Genomic DNA, 15,421 nt, shown 5'->3' with positions numbered 1-15,421 from the left:
TCGAGATTTTTCGAAGCTTTGAGTTCTAGAAGGTCTGAGATGTGAATTTCCATAATTAACCTTTCGTTTTTATAACAAAAGATTTATGTATAACATGGTATTTTTTGTAAATTGTTATTTAAGTTTGGGGCTATTTCAGTAATTTAGGTTGATAATTTTTTAAATTATTTTTTAAATTTGGAGTTCCCATCTCGAGGCAAGTGAGTGGACAGAGTTTCATCCATTCTCTTCCAAAGAACTAGTGAGAGAACTTATAAGCATGAGTTTTTTGTTTTTGTTTTTGTTTTTTAATGAAAATATATTTTAAATATATATATATATATATATATATATATATATATATATATATATATATATATATTATTTATCTATTATATATCAAATGCATAAAATATTTTTAGCTAATTTTAATTTTTGTTAATGATTAAAGTTATTATTCTTGTTTACTGTCTTACCTCTCTAGGTATCGTCTATTTCCATCGTGTTTTAATCTAATGATTTTATCATTTGTAAAGTATTTAGTTTAATAATTTCTATTTTATGAGTTAAATCAAATATCATGAGGTTTATTTCTTTTCTAAATTTTAGTTTAATTATTGATTTAAAGAGAAAATTAAAAAGTACTCCTATATTATGAACTCAAAACAATATTCACCTATAGAAGTACTGTTACATTAACATACTTTAATAGAAAATTATTAAAAAAAATAAATAGAGACTTAAATCAAGGTTGGCTTGGTTTTAATTTGGAAAGCTCCAACCCACTCAATATAGTTTGAAATTAAAATCAAATAGATTTATTTTAGAAAATTTAAATCCAATATATTTAATTAGTTCATGACTAAAACCTTTTTTTAAGACTAAACAATTTATTATAAGTTAATGTTTAATCATAAACATATATATCATTAAATAAAAATATTTATATACATATGTTAATAAATATGATTTCCTTAAAGCATACTAGTAATCACACATTTTCACATAGTTATGCTAACAATTAATTTTCTCAAAATATATATTTTAAAAAAAATTATTAGAATTACAATTCATCATTGTACTTTCTAATTTATCCGAAATATATCTTTGTCAAAATTTCATTTTAATTTTATTTAATCAAGTGAGTCATGTACAACAAGATAACACTCTTTATTAAAAGAGGCAGCGACTCAGGAGGATGAATTATGGTACATAAATTAAATATCATTGTCTTTTTATTGGTGAAGTTATTAATTATGCCGATAAGAAACAAGTTGTTCAAATTAATTAAAATAAATTCCCACTTTCGGTGCTATTCATAATTTAATATAAACATTAATAAATCCGAAAAAAAAAAATAAAAGTTTTAAATCCATCATAAATGATTTCAAAAGTTTGTTTGGACCCATTGTAAAGTCTTCATTTAACAGTACGTAATGGAGAAAGTCAAGTCGCTCACACTGTAATAATAATAATAATAATAATAATAATAATAATAATAATAATGTCTCATTCTAAACGAATTGAGGTTCAAACCAACTTCTTAACAAGACAAGGACAATATACACGGAAACTTAATATTAATAGACCAAATGACCATTGGCTTCACTTTATAATTCACTCTGATTAATATTAGTATAATATATATTATTAAAATATTGAAAAATAGAAATACACAAATAAATTATAAAAAAATAAAATCATAACCTTAAATCTATTTTAGAAATTTAAGATTATAAATATTTTTATTATTTTCAAATTTTTAATAATAAAAATATAATTGGAAAAAAAGTATATAAATAGTTTTATGATCAATTATAATATTTTAGAGGCCTAATACAAAGAGTGTGTAAACCAAAAACCAAATTTTTAATGTAAATCTGGTGAATAAAATATCCTTCTTTATAACAATAAAGGTTTTTTTCCCTTACAAGCTCATGTAAAAATAAAATCTTGTTCATGTGTTTCTGTAAAAATAATAATATCTACTTATATATTCTTCTTAGTTAAATAGAAAATTTTATAAATAAAAACTAAAATATTCATTACCCCTTTTCTTAGTTTATTCATTTTCAGAAATGAAACAATAAAAAAAATTAGTCTATATATATAATCAAATAGAATTATCTCAAATGGTAGAGTTTTGACTAGATTAAGCAGTGATTTCTCGTTCAAATTTTTTTATACAAAAAAAAAACATACTAGTTAAGAGACATTTATCATTTTATATGACTTACAATATTTTTCTTGGACTGGTTTTAAAGTCTTTGTATTTTAAGAAACCGATGGATGAAACACACACACACACACACTATATATATATATATATATATATATATATATATATATATATATATATATATATATATTGACGAAATATAGATAAAGCGACGCATTAAGAACTTGCACAGGGATGGAGTTAATTCATCAACACATACTTATGCTTTTACCTTTCGTCTGTTAAGTTTTAAATTCGTCTTTCAATAGGGATAAACATCTTATACAAGGACCATACCAATACACCAAAAAGTTGTTGGCAAAAGAAAATTTACAATACAAATGAAAGGAGGAAAATGTTAATATATTTTTATTTTTAGTAAAACATTTGTTATTTTGATAAATGGAGGAACACATTGAAATGTATGGACCAAACTATTGATATATATGAACAGAAGCATAAAGTTTATATTAGAATAGTTGGGGTGGACCATTGAAGGGTGTGCTCAACCATTCCTTAAGTTTAGTGTGACACTCAAGGTACTCAACCCCTAGCATCCGTATCTTTCTTTCTATTTTTAGCTCACCTTAATTAATATTAATAATATATATATATATATATATATATATTAACAAATATGTTAAAAGATAGAAGTCACACAAATAAATTATAAAAAAATAAAATCATGTTCGGTTATAATTGAAATTAAATAAATATTGTTTTTGGTGCAATGTAAAAGGAGAACTATCTATGTAATTTAATTAGAATTTTGTTTCCAAAAGTTATTATGTTTTTAAAAGGAAAGTTGGTGGGCTCAGTCGATTGTGTTAAGAACTTGTTTTTTTAAATGAAAACAAAAATTAAAAAACTATATTTTGTCTAAAATATTTTTAGTGGAAATTGCCAAAAAAACCCTTTAAGTTTGTAAAATTGCCAAAAACACCCCGTTAGTTTTACAATCCCCAAAAACCCCCTCCTTTTAAAGTCTATGTTTTTCAAACCCCCAAACCCTGTAACGGATGTGAACGGAGTGAGTTTCAAATTTTTTTGGACGAAAATGCCCTTGCATGGGGAGTCGTGGGTCTGCACCATCTCGTCGATTTGAGAGGAAGTGGGCGGTTTTCCGTGAGGGTAACCCCAGAGAGACAATTTATTGGAGCCGTTTAATTGCTTTTTCTCAACTCACGTCTTGACTTTTTCCATTTCGAGTCGTCTCCGAAGTTGTCTCACTGCCAAGCCTCTGTAATTGGCATTTCATCGACTTTTCTCTTTCCACCGTGATCTCGAAGGAGAAGTCCCCAGCTAACTAGTTGGCATTTCATCGGGTTCGCAATCTAAGGTATTGAGTATGGTTTTATGTTAACTGCTTACATTACAAAGAAAGATTTTTTTCGGTTTTGTTTTGTGCTCCTGTTTTTGTTGGAAGATATTGAAGTCTGCAGAGGGATTTCTCGGCTGGGGTTTTGTTAGTCTGCAGGGAGATTTCTCGGCTGGGGTTTTGTTTTGTTTTGCATTTTCGTATGTATACACTATCGAAATAGTTTTTTCGATTGTTATGAGTGTAATATTTATAATGTACATTTCCCGTTTCGTTTGATATGGTTGCAGTTTTACAAATGAGGTTGAGGTTTAAGAAATGAGATGTTCTGAGTTTAACATTTGTTGTCTCGTTTAAGTATTCTCGCCTCTGCTTTAACAAAAATGGGTCTCTGTTTAACATTTTATATCTCTGTTTAATAAGCGAGAGTTCTACCGTTTAAAAACCTTATATTTCCGCTTAAACTTTTTGTCAATCATCTGCAGGCTTGTGATTATGGCGGTCAACCTAGTTAATGGGCGTTGCTATTTGACACCGGTTGTGGAGACCTTAGTCGAATTGAAAGTTAACACTGACCCCTCGACATCGGGAGATTATTCGAAGGACACCGTTTGCGCTGTTCATCGAGTGGAAGCCATATACCAAGAGAGGGCCCCTTCTTGATTCTCTTTTTTGCAAAGATACGATGGTCGCACCAATAAATTCGGGATCGGGAAAGCTCGCCGAGTTTCGAGACCTCAAGATGTGGCCCTCGTTCTTGGTCTGCGTTGCGATGGCGGCAGCGATGGTCTTCGAAGAAGAAAAACCGGTCGGCGTTCGAAGGGCGGTATCTATCAAAGACCTCACGAGAGCACGGAGACTCCATCAAGAGCACTCACGGTGCAACTTGTTCGACGGAGGGGAGAAGAAGATAATTTTGTCAAACTCCCGATGGTGTACCTCGTGGGGACGATCCTCTTCCCAAATACATCATGCTCGGTTCCGAGCTGGATCGTTGATTACGTCGATGATCTACCAGCCCATGGGGTGATCACGTGACGGGCGCAGCGACGCACAAGTGGCTTATGGAGGATATTCCAGCGGCCGCCCGAGTGCAAGATAGATGCTGCGGGAAGAAGACCAACACGAGGGTACATTAAGGGTTGCTCGGTCGCGCTTAACGTCCGGTTTCTACGAGTGACCGGAGCGGGGAAGAAAGTCCGCTTTCGGCAAGATCCCAAGGATGCTTTGCTGCTACGGTGAAAGTACTTCACCGAAGCAAGCGACGGTAGAAACGAGCTTGTCATCGCTCGATGAAAAAGAGGTAATAAATCATGGACAATGTCTAACATAAGTCTTTAATGTTTAAACATTTTTATTTAGCGTTTAACTTTAGTATTTACCGTTTAACTATTATTCATAACCGTTTTAAATATTTTTGTTCTCCGTTTAATTATATTCTATAACGTTTAAATATATAAACACTGCTTTAAATATAGTTTTTATAGTTTAAAATGAATGATCTCACTGAAATTGTTTGGTTTACATATGTTAGTTTCCGAGATTTGGTTCCGCGAATCTTTGAAGAAGAAATATATGTTGGGGCCAACCGACGGATGGATGCCATTGCTCCGGGAACCACTTGCTCGAGGCGGGATGAGAGGCGGCCTCTATCGTGCCTGCTGGGACGCCGTTCTCCTACTTCCGACCCCACCACGCGCACGCATTCCTCGACGCCGAGAAGCCCTCCCCTACCCCGCGATTGCAACAACCCCCTACCACGACAACGAGCGGTCCCCCGACCATGGCGACCCTCCGGCCGTGGCAGCCCCACGTGACATTAGGGCGAAGATGTCACCGCAACTCTTATGCGGGCATGCGAGATATTGATGACCGAGTTTCCTCGGCTTGTCTCGTGTGGAGGCGCTGGAAGGGCGTTCACAACCCGAGCTGCGCCATCCCGCGAAAAGAACTCGAGCACCCGGGACGAACGAGGCGTCGGGAATTTGACGACGACGACATCATCGGGAAGGTCGTTCCAAAGGCGGCCACATTCGAAGAGACTTGCGAAAAAGAGGAGAACAATCATCGCCTCGTCTCCACCGCGGTGACGATGAAATAATAGCAACACCATCGGTGGCGATCTTTCATTCTCGAGTCATCGCCGTTGATGACATGGACATGACGGTGGAGGACATCGTAGATGATGTGGCCGTTCTTTCGCGGTTGAGAAGGTCGTTGACTCTCTTCTCGATGAAATCGTCGACCCGGTGGAACCGGTGCCGAGATGCGGCATCAAAGATGGACACAATCCACGAAGATCGAGAACAAGTTAAGGGTGTGTCTCCCAATGATCGTTTGTTGTCATGGCCACGGTTGAGAAGATCGTCGAATCCGTTCTGGTGGCCGACGATCTGCATGACCAAGCCGGACACATTCGGTTTTTATTTCATTGTTTAATTTACGTTGTAATTGTGTACATTTCACTTTCATTGTTTAAATATACTATATATCGTTTAAACATCGCTTTTAAATATTTCAAAAATACGGTGTACCCGTTTAAAAATAACACCTGTCTCTGTTTAAATAAATGCACTCATTGTTTAAACATCGGTTGAAATATTTCAAATTACACCCGTATCCGTTTAAAAATAACAATGTCTACGTGTAAATACATTCAATTCGTTGTAAAGAGTAAGAGTTTAAATGTGGAAAGGTTCCCATCAATACACAATGTTTCCCACATCGCTCGGGTTTTATTAACAATGCCTAGTCGGCGGCAGTTTCATTGCAAGATCGATCGATTGTGACCGGATCCTTGGCGGCTGACTGCAATATAACTCGCGGACATCAAACGCTTGCGACTCGATCCTCTTTCGTCTAGGACGCCCTGTGCCTTCTAGTCAGCGGTGGTCGCAGACGAAGCTCACGATTTCCGTCCCGAAGGCACGTCATCGTCGGGTATGGGGAATATAGCTTCCTTATACGCCCTGGGTTTGTAATTGTCGACGGTGAAGTACCCGCTAATAAATCGATGTACGTTGGTGCTGCATCGCATTATTCTGCCATGAAGCATGTTTGCAAGGGATACCATAAACTTGCCACCTTCGACATGAACAAGTTCGATGGCGAGATCCAGCAGAGTTCTTTGCATTGGTCGATCACTCCGTAACGATCATCGACACAACGACCAACACGAAGACTTCGGGCTGCCCTCAACAATGATCTCTAACTCGAATGTATGTCCGGGCATAAGTAGCTCTCCCATTTGGTCGCTTGCTCACGCCTGGGATTTACATAACATGCGCATCAACTTGAACATCGGCAAATAATGTTAAACAAAGGCGAGTGATGGTTAAATAAGTCATCAACATGTTTAAACATTATTGTAATTATTTAAACGAAATGATTAATATTTAAAAGTCGGACAAGTGTAATGAAACAAAGATTGAGAATGTTTAAAGGGTAATACTAAATGTTAAGTGTAAACCAACATTCGCGAGACCTTATGGAGTCGACCATTTTTCAGTCACCGGTAAATGACGAGCTTCCTTGATCCAAGCATTGAACGACTCGCGACGTTCGAATACATCTCACCCCAACGATCACCTCCGAACAGATAATTCGACCAATGTGTCATATCCGATTTATTAATCAACCAGTGAGAGCATTTCGACTTGGGCAGGAAAAGATAGTTTAACTTGTTGCGTGATTGCGGCTAAATGATTCTCAAGATAAGGAAGAAGGTTCACGAAACATCCTTTCGAGATAGAGTGGTTGTCCATGGGAAGAGGAGGGACGAGGAGGGAGGAGGAGGAGGATGATGAGGACGACGAGGAGTGGTTGTCCATCGGGAGGGTTCTTTCTGGTTATTTATGGTGTGAATTCCACAAGCGGTGACTCTTCATATCCGAGAAAAAAAGTTAAAGCATACGATGGCCGACATTGGTCGATGAGAACGAACGGGTGTTCGGAAAATTATGTTACTGCGTCATAAATTTTAATGCCGTCATTAATTCTTATGCACGGGATACCATAACCTTGCCACCGCCACGTGCCACTGCCAGGAATTCGGGATCAAACAAAAAAAGATCACCGCTTTACTGCAGAGACTTTGAGAATTTACACGTTAATATGAATAGTTATACATGTAAAGACAACGTTAAAGCGGAGATGGGAAGTATTACACGGATATGATAATTATTAAACATGTTAGTAAAAATATTTAAAGCGTTAAACCAAAGCAGAAAGCCCTTCAAAAGGTTGAACATGATGTGATTTTGGCGCTTTCCTTTCCCACCATTTTCGGGGCCAAAAATGGGATTTCACAACATGGACCCATTTGAAGTGAGCGGTAGGGGGTAAAAGGGAAGTTAAACACTAACTGAAGGGGCAGTCCGGGGTGTGCAAAAGTAGGAGGGGGTTTTTGGGAAGTTTTGAAAATTACGAGGGGTGAACAGTAATTTTTCCATATTTTTATCATCCATAAATAAAATATATTAACAAATACTTTTATATTTCTATATATGTTGCGGTTTAATTTCTTCAATTTATCTTCTTCGCTTTTGTCTTCTCTCTTTTTTCTGTTTTTTCAATGTACTTCTTTTCTTCTTTTTTTTTTTTCAACACAATATCAAGTTTTCAAAATCAAAAGTTAATAGAAAATACCAAATTATAATTAAATATTAAAAAAAACTTGAATATGATTAAATATATGTTTCATGTTTGAGAATTGAGACATAGTTAAATTTATTATGGTTATATATTAACGTTTTATAATTAACTAGTTAACTAGTTGAAAGGTAAGAAATTAATTAAATATCTCATGAAAAGTACTCACTTATCAAATAGTGAAATGCGACTTTCAATGAATTATAATCGATACTTTTCTTTGCATACCAAGCATCATAATTTTTTTTTTCAGGATTTTAACATTAAATAATCGTCTTTCCTTGAAATATGTTTTATGCAAAATATTAACTAAGTTTAAACCTATTTTATAAACTTAAAATCATAATTTTTTTTCCTTATTTGTAATGAATAATATAATAGTAGAAAAATTACATAAATGATTTTATGGATCAATCATAATATTTTAAAGCCTGTGTATGTTAGGAAACTGGTGGGCCAAACACCAAAAAAGGAAAATCTTATTACAAATAGGAGGAAGAAAATTGTAATATATATATATATATATATATATAATAATATTTTTTATTTTAATCAATGGAGGACATGCATAGGAATATATGGACCAAGCTTTTGGTATATATGAATAAAATCATAAAGTTTATATTGGAATATTCGGGGTGGTGGACAATTGAATGGTACTCAACCATCCCTTAAATCAAGTATATATACTACTCTTGAACTGAAAAAATCCATTCCGTGTGTCCCTTCTCATAAAAGGCAAAGCTTTGATTTTAAAGATTTTGATATTTTTTTTTATCTATCCTGATTTTTTACATTCAACCCCTTATCTATTTATTATTATTATTATTATTATTTAGCTTTGAACTTTAAACCTCCATAAACAAGAAACCCAATTCAAACCCAAAAAATAAGTATACAAGTATTTTGATTAAAAGTACTTCTGACTTTTCAAGTTTGATCCATCTTTTATTTTAATTATGATTTTTAATCTTTTAAAAATATTCAATTAGCGCACACAAAGTTTATATTTATTTTTAACAAAATTTACAAGTGACAAAACAAAAGATAAGTGGGCACAGAAGTGCACTAGTTACGGTAGCTTAATTGACCTTGTGAGAATAAAGGATGTTTAGTTGAAATATAAGAGTGAATGGTAAAAATAATTATTTTCTAAATATTGAACAGAAGTAGAAATTTTTTATTTAAATTAATTTAAATTTAAATTTAATATATATAATAATTAAATATTTTTAAATTCTAAAAATTAATAATAATAATGATAATTGTTTACTGACATTAATAATTTTTTTAAAAAAAATCAGTGTAAAATATATGTATTTAAATAATTAAATTTTTATATAACTAATTATTAATATAATATAATATAATATATATATATATATATATATATATATATATATATATATATATATATATATATATATATATATATATATATATATATATTTTGACGAACACGTGAGGAGCAGCGCTCACCACCGAACCGTGCCTTCACCTTGCGATGATCGAACACGGAGAGCCACGCTCGACACTTGAGGTAAACATCCTACGTAAAGTACCCGATGTCAATAGACCAAATGATCGTTGACAATATAATATATTTTCAAACTAATAATAACTAAATTTTTAGAATATAGCACCAACCACTATATAATATTTCATTCTTTTAAGTCAAAAGTTAAGATAAAAGTTCTGATGAACTCATAAAAGTTCTCTTTATCAACAATGAAAGTTCTCTTTATCAACAATGTAGAATATAATTTATCTATGTTTCTCAAAAATAAATAAATAAATAAATAATGATCCCTTTCTATTAAGACTCTTAATATTTTACCAGAATTGATTTTGACGTTATGACTTTCTAAAAAAAAATATAGTCAAGTCCCAGTCATATATATATATATAAGAACTACTTTTTTTTACAAAATATAAATATTCTATACATAATTACCGATGTTAGTAAACCAAAAAATCACTGACAATGGATCAAAATTATAGCATATATATATACAATTTACATCTTTTAAAGACGTCTATAGATAAAAAATCTATGGATGTCCAAACAGTAATTAATCAATGTTAACAGTTGGATGAAGATCTAACGACCGATAATAGACATCTAAAGATTTTTTAATTATCTATAGACATACATAAAGGATTAATCCATATATATAGAGTATGAAAGTAAATTAATTTAATTTTATTAATTTATATAAAACTCTTCCGTTTCTCTTCAATCCACTCTATATATATTCTCTCCCAACTCCCTTCCACCACCTCCCACTCACATTATATCCACCACCAAAATGGACCAAGAAATCCAACTCCACACCACTCCCACCCCACAACCACCATCTTCAACCTCTCCAACAACAAAACCCCAAACAAAAACTAACCTCACACTCCTTCCTCTCATCTTCATCATCTACTTCCAAGTCTCCGGCGGCCCCTACGGCGCCGAGAACACCGTCCACGCCGCCGGCCCTCTCTTATCCCTTGCTGGCTTCCTCCTCATTCCCTTCCTCTGCAGCCTCCCTGAAGCTCTCATCACTTCCGAGCTCACCTCTGCCTTCTCCTCCTCCGACTCTGGCTTTGTTCTCTGGGCTCTCCAAGCCTTCAACTCCCCCTTCACCGCCTCCTTCACCGGCTTTCTCAAACTCCTCAGCTCCACCATCAACTGCGCCACCTTCCCCAACCTCTGCTCCGACTACCTCTCCTCCACCTTCCCTTCTCTCACCTCCGGCGCTCACCGCTCTCTCTTCATCACCCTCCTCATCCTCCTTCTCTCTTTCATTAACTTCACTGGTCTTACTGTCGTCGGTTACTTCGCCATTGCTCTTGGAATCATCTCCCTTCTTCCCTTCGTTCTCATGACGTTCATGGCTTCTCCGGCCGTGGTTCCGGCGAGGTGGACGGCGGTGAGGAAGAAGGTTGACTGGGGGCTTTATTTGAACACTTTGTTTTGGAATTTGAATTATTGGGACAATGCCAGCACACTCGCCGGCGAGGTTCAGGACCCTCAGAGAACTTTTCCGGTAGCCATGCTCGTCGCCGGAGTACTCACTTGTGTTTCTTATTTTGTTCCGTTGCTCGCCGTCACCGGCGCCCTCGCCGTCTCCGATGATCAATGGAGTGATGGCTTCTTTGCTGACGCTGCAGGTAATTAGCCTAAAAAAACCATGCAATATTATTATTATTGACCAAAATTGTTTTTTCGCACATTATTTAAAATATATTATATTATTATAATAACATATAACAAAGTTTGTGGAATAACTAGCATTTATTTTATTAAAATTGAGGTAACCCAATGAATAATGTATGCACGTACTCCAATGCAAGAGATTGGATATTCATATATTTTGCGTAAGTGAGGTGGAGAGTTCCTCTATGGTGTGGGAGTGGGTTTACAACCCAATTTTCATGTTATCTTGTAAGAATATACTATTGGATTTTTCATATTTTTTTTTTTTTAAAAAAACTAACACTGATTTTGATTTTTTTTATTTTAAAAAAATAAATTTTAGTTTTAAAATGTGGAGCAGGGTAGAAGGTTGGTTTCTTTAAATATTTTAGGTATTTTATAATAAAATATTAAATAGTTTGATGAGAAAGAGTATATATTTATAAAAATATTAGGCTCATCGTTTAATTTTTTAAGATAAATAAAATTCAAATGATAGATTTTATCTTTTTTTTTTTTAATATAAAATCACGAGTTAACTTCTAAATATTAATCAAAGAGATATACAAAGAACAAACAAATAAATATGACTATGTAAGATATCTACGTAACCATATTATATGTAATTTTACAGGGCTATATAAAGAATTATATATTTTTTTTACAAGGACATATATACACACACAAAATCTAAAAAATCTATTCATTATTCTTCTTTAAAACAAACCCCCTTTAGTAAGAGAGAAAATAATTAATGGCATGTATATATGCTTAAATAATAATATCAAGTTGATATACTCTACATGTACAAGCAAATAATGATGGAATGCCCTTAACTAAGAATTTGACATATATTCATGGAAGCCATGAGAACATATACACATAAACTATAAAATGTTTTTTATTAAAAAGTTTTTTCAAGAGACAAGGACAAGACAAGCCATGGGATATATTCGAACCCTTGAACTTATGGATTAAAATGAGAATGAAATACCAACTGCTTTATTCCTTTGGTGTTGTCATTATTATTAATAACCATCAATCATTAATAACATTTTCTTCTTAATTTCTTCTTCATACATGCAACAAGAAAATGATAATAACCTTAACCCTAACCCTAACCCTAACCCTAACCCTAACCCTAAGAATGGTTTATCTTATGAAAAAGGGATGATAGGAGGGAAATGGCTAAAGATATGGACACAAGCAGGAGCAGTGTTATCAGCCATTGGACTCTATGAAGCTCAACTCAGTAGTAACACCTTCCAACTCTTAGGAATGGCAGAGCTTGGTCTCCTCCCCAAAGCACTCTCTAAAAGATCCAAATGGTTCAACACTCCATGGCTATCCATTTTGGTTTCAACTCTAATCACTCTCACAATCTCTTTCCTTAGCTTCTCTGACATCATCGCCGCCGCCAACTTCCTTTACAGTCTTGGCATGCTCATCGAGTTCGCCGCCTTCATTCGACTAAGAATTAAGCTCCCTGAGCTCAAAAGGCCTTATAAGGTTCCGATGGGGATCGCCGGAGTGGTCAGTATGTGCACCGTGCCATCTGTTATCCTTGTTTTTCTCATGGTTGTGAGTGGATGGAGAGTTTGGTTGTTAAGTGTTGCTTTGATGTTCATGGCTGTTGGTTTGTATTTTTGCATGGTTTTTTGTAGGTCAAAAGGGTGTTTTAAGTTTAGTACTGATGTGAGTCTTGAAGTCAACTCAGTTGAGGGTTTGAAAGTCAACCATGTTAATCTTTAACCTTTGAAGTGTAAATTCATAATGTTATGAACTCTATGCTTTAGGTTAAGTTTGTATCAATATTTTAATGATAAATTAAATCAATTCTCGATAATTTTCTAGTTGCAAAACTTATAGTACTAGCTAGGGTTTCTTGTGTATATCCAATTAGATATTGTATTATGTCAATTCGATAAATAAAACAATAAATTGATAGAAATTTAGATGATAAATAGAGGTAAAATTAAATAGAGGTAAAATAACATTAATTTATTGAGTGATTTATATTTCTTAGAGTACTAATTCTAAACAAATAATATTTCCCTCGTGTAACATTATTATTTTTAATTAATTGATACCATAGATTTGAAATAATATGCACATATACTCCTTTATAAATCTTATTAGTATAAAAAATAAATATAGCCTTATAAATCACATAGAACAAAATTCCACTTTTTACTGAATTATCTATGGAAATTATATTTTTCCAATTTATTTTATTTTAAGCTTTTAGAAATATATATAAAGCAAAGAAAAAAAAATATATTTTAGTTTTTGTTTTACCCATAAACCAAAATCAATTATAAGTATTTAAAAAAAAAAAGAGTATGTAGAGTGTTTTTTATGCACTAAAATTTGAATTTGAAATCACTTGTTTAATTAACTCAAACCTCTGCCACTTGAATTAACTTAGTAGGTATTTAAGTTATTTTTATTTAATAATAATAATAATAATAATAATAATAATAATAATAATAATAAGCAATGAAAGAATTGCTTCCTCTCCAAATTAAGCTGTCTCCTGAATAGTTCAAGACTTGGTGGCTTCCACTTCTACTTCTCATCGATCAACCAGCTGGCCTTTGTTAGCATAATTAATTGAAGCTCTTGAAGTGAATTTCTGTGAAGCTGTTGTGTGAGAAGCTCAGTTAAAGCCTTTGTCTGAATATTTTTATTTGTTTGTCTCAAATCTGAATGATTGGTTGGTTGTATGAGTTTTAAATTTCGGTTAAGTTAGTTGTGTGAAAGGAGTGTGTGTCGAAAAGATGGAGGGCCAGGATTGCATCATCACGAGTTTTGGATGTGTTTCTCAGTGGAGTTTAAGTCAAGGTTATTCTAGTCTCTTTATGTGCTTGTAATTAACTATATTATGATTGTTAGCAGTAAGATAATATATATATATATATATATATATATATATATATATTTATGAACTTATGTGAATGAATGAGAATAGATAACTAATTAAAAAGAGTGAGTGATTTGTTTGAACGGTGATATTTTTGTGTTTAAGAGAGTTCATATTATCTGGTGCCAGAACCAAAATATTTTCTGATTCTGGTCCATCACATCCTGCCATGTGTCATTAACTATTTTTTAAAAACACATGTCAAACTTTAATAGGCCAGAACCAAAAAATACCCTAATTATGGAGCCAATAATATGAGCTCGTGTTTAAGCGGTTGTTCATCCATCATAACATACTGATATAGTACTAAAGTTTGTAGCAGACTCTTAGGTTGCACATACAGTAACTAGCTAACTAACAACAACGAAAAACTCATAATCAAATTTTGTATGATTTAAAGAGCTTGGCTTATAGCTCTCCCGGCGAGTTAAGGTTCGTCATATATATGTATATATATATCATAGTTTGAATCCAATGATCTTATCATCTTTAAAGTATTCGGTTTTGTAATTACTATTTTATGAATTAAACCAAATATCATTAAGTTTATTTCCTTTCTAATTTTTAGTTTATTTATTGATTTGATGAGATATTTTAGAAATACTACCATCTCGGTTGAAAACTCAAAACAATATTCAACTTGCAAAAGTATTTTCGTATTAACATATTTCATTAAAAAATTATTGAAAAAGTTTCTATCGTATAATATTAAATAAAATAAATAGAGACTGAACCCAAGCTTGGCTTGGTTTTAATTTGGGAAGCTCCATCTTGCTCATTGTGGTTTGAAATTAAAATCAAATTGATTTATTTTAGAAAATTTAAATCCAAACAAATTTAATTAATAACTAAATTTTTTTAAGATTAACCATATAAATTATATAAAATTTTCAATATAATACCATATTATATTATAAATATAAAAATTTAGGTTTCTCCATCCCTCCAGGTTACAAGAGGGGATTTACTATTGTGAAGTTGTATTTATTACTATATTAATTTGGGCGCATGTCACATGTCTTAATTACCCTGCCCGTTAACACGCTCCCCACATAATAAATCTCTAGAGGTCGTTAAGTCATTATAATTAATGTACAATGATACATGTCTGTCCATTTGACACAATTTTTTTAAAATTAACCATAT

General features: G+C 33.0%; 1 protein-coding gene across 1 annotated transcript; it reads left to right on the top strand.

The window, feature by feature from the left end:
- Positions 1 to 10,457: 10,457 nt before the first annotated feature.
- On the top strand, positions 10,458 to 13,188 carry LOC120273477 (probable polyamine transporter At3g13620). The gene is made up of 2 exons (XM_039280103.1): positions 10,458 to 11,327; positions 12,521 to 13,188. Exons 1-2 carry the CDS (start codon positions 10,475 to 10,477, stop codon positions 13,102 to 13,104), a joined length of 1,437 nt encoding a protein of 478 aa, XP_039136037.1. The 5' UTR covers positions 10,458 to 10,474; the 3' UTR covers positions 13,105 to 13,188.
- Positions 13,189 to 15,421: the final 2,233 nt, after the last annotated feature.

This window comes from Dioscorea cayenensis, chromosome 12 (assembly GCF_009730915.1).
Source record: "Dioscorea cayenensis subsp. rotundata cultivar TDr96_F1 chromosome 12, TDr96_F1_v2_PseudoChromosome.rev07_lg8_w22 25.fasta, whole genome shotgun sequence".
Classification (NCBI taxonomy): domain Eukaryota; kingdom Viridiplantae; phylum Streptophyta; class Magnoliopsida; order Dioscoreales; family Dioscoreaceae; genus Dioscorea; species Dioscorea cayenensis.
The sequence above is the reverse complement of the archived record's forward strand: the minus strand, read 5'-3'. Positions and strand labels throughout refer to the sequence as shown.

Coding starts and splice junctions, on each gene's coding strand:
- LOC120273477 (XM_039280103.1), top strand. CDS start 10,475: ATGGACCAAGAAATCCAACTCCACACCACTCCCACCCCACAACCACCA. Junction 11,328..12,520: donor CTTCTTTGCTGACGCTGCAG/GTAATTAGCCTA, acceptor CTTATGAAAAAG/GGATGATAGGAGGGAAATGG.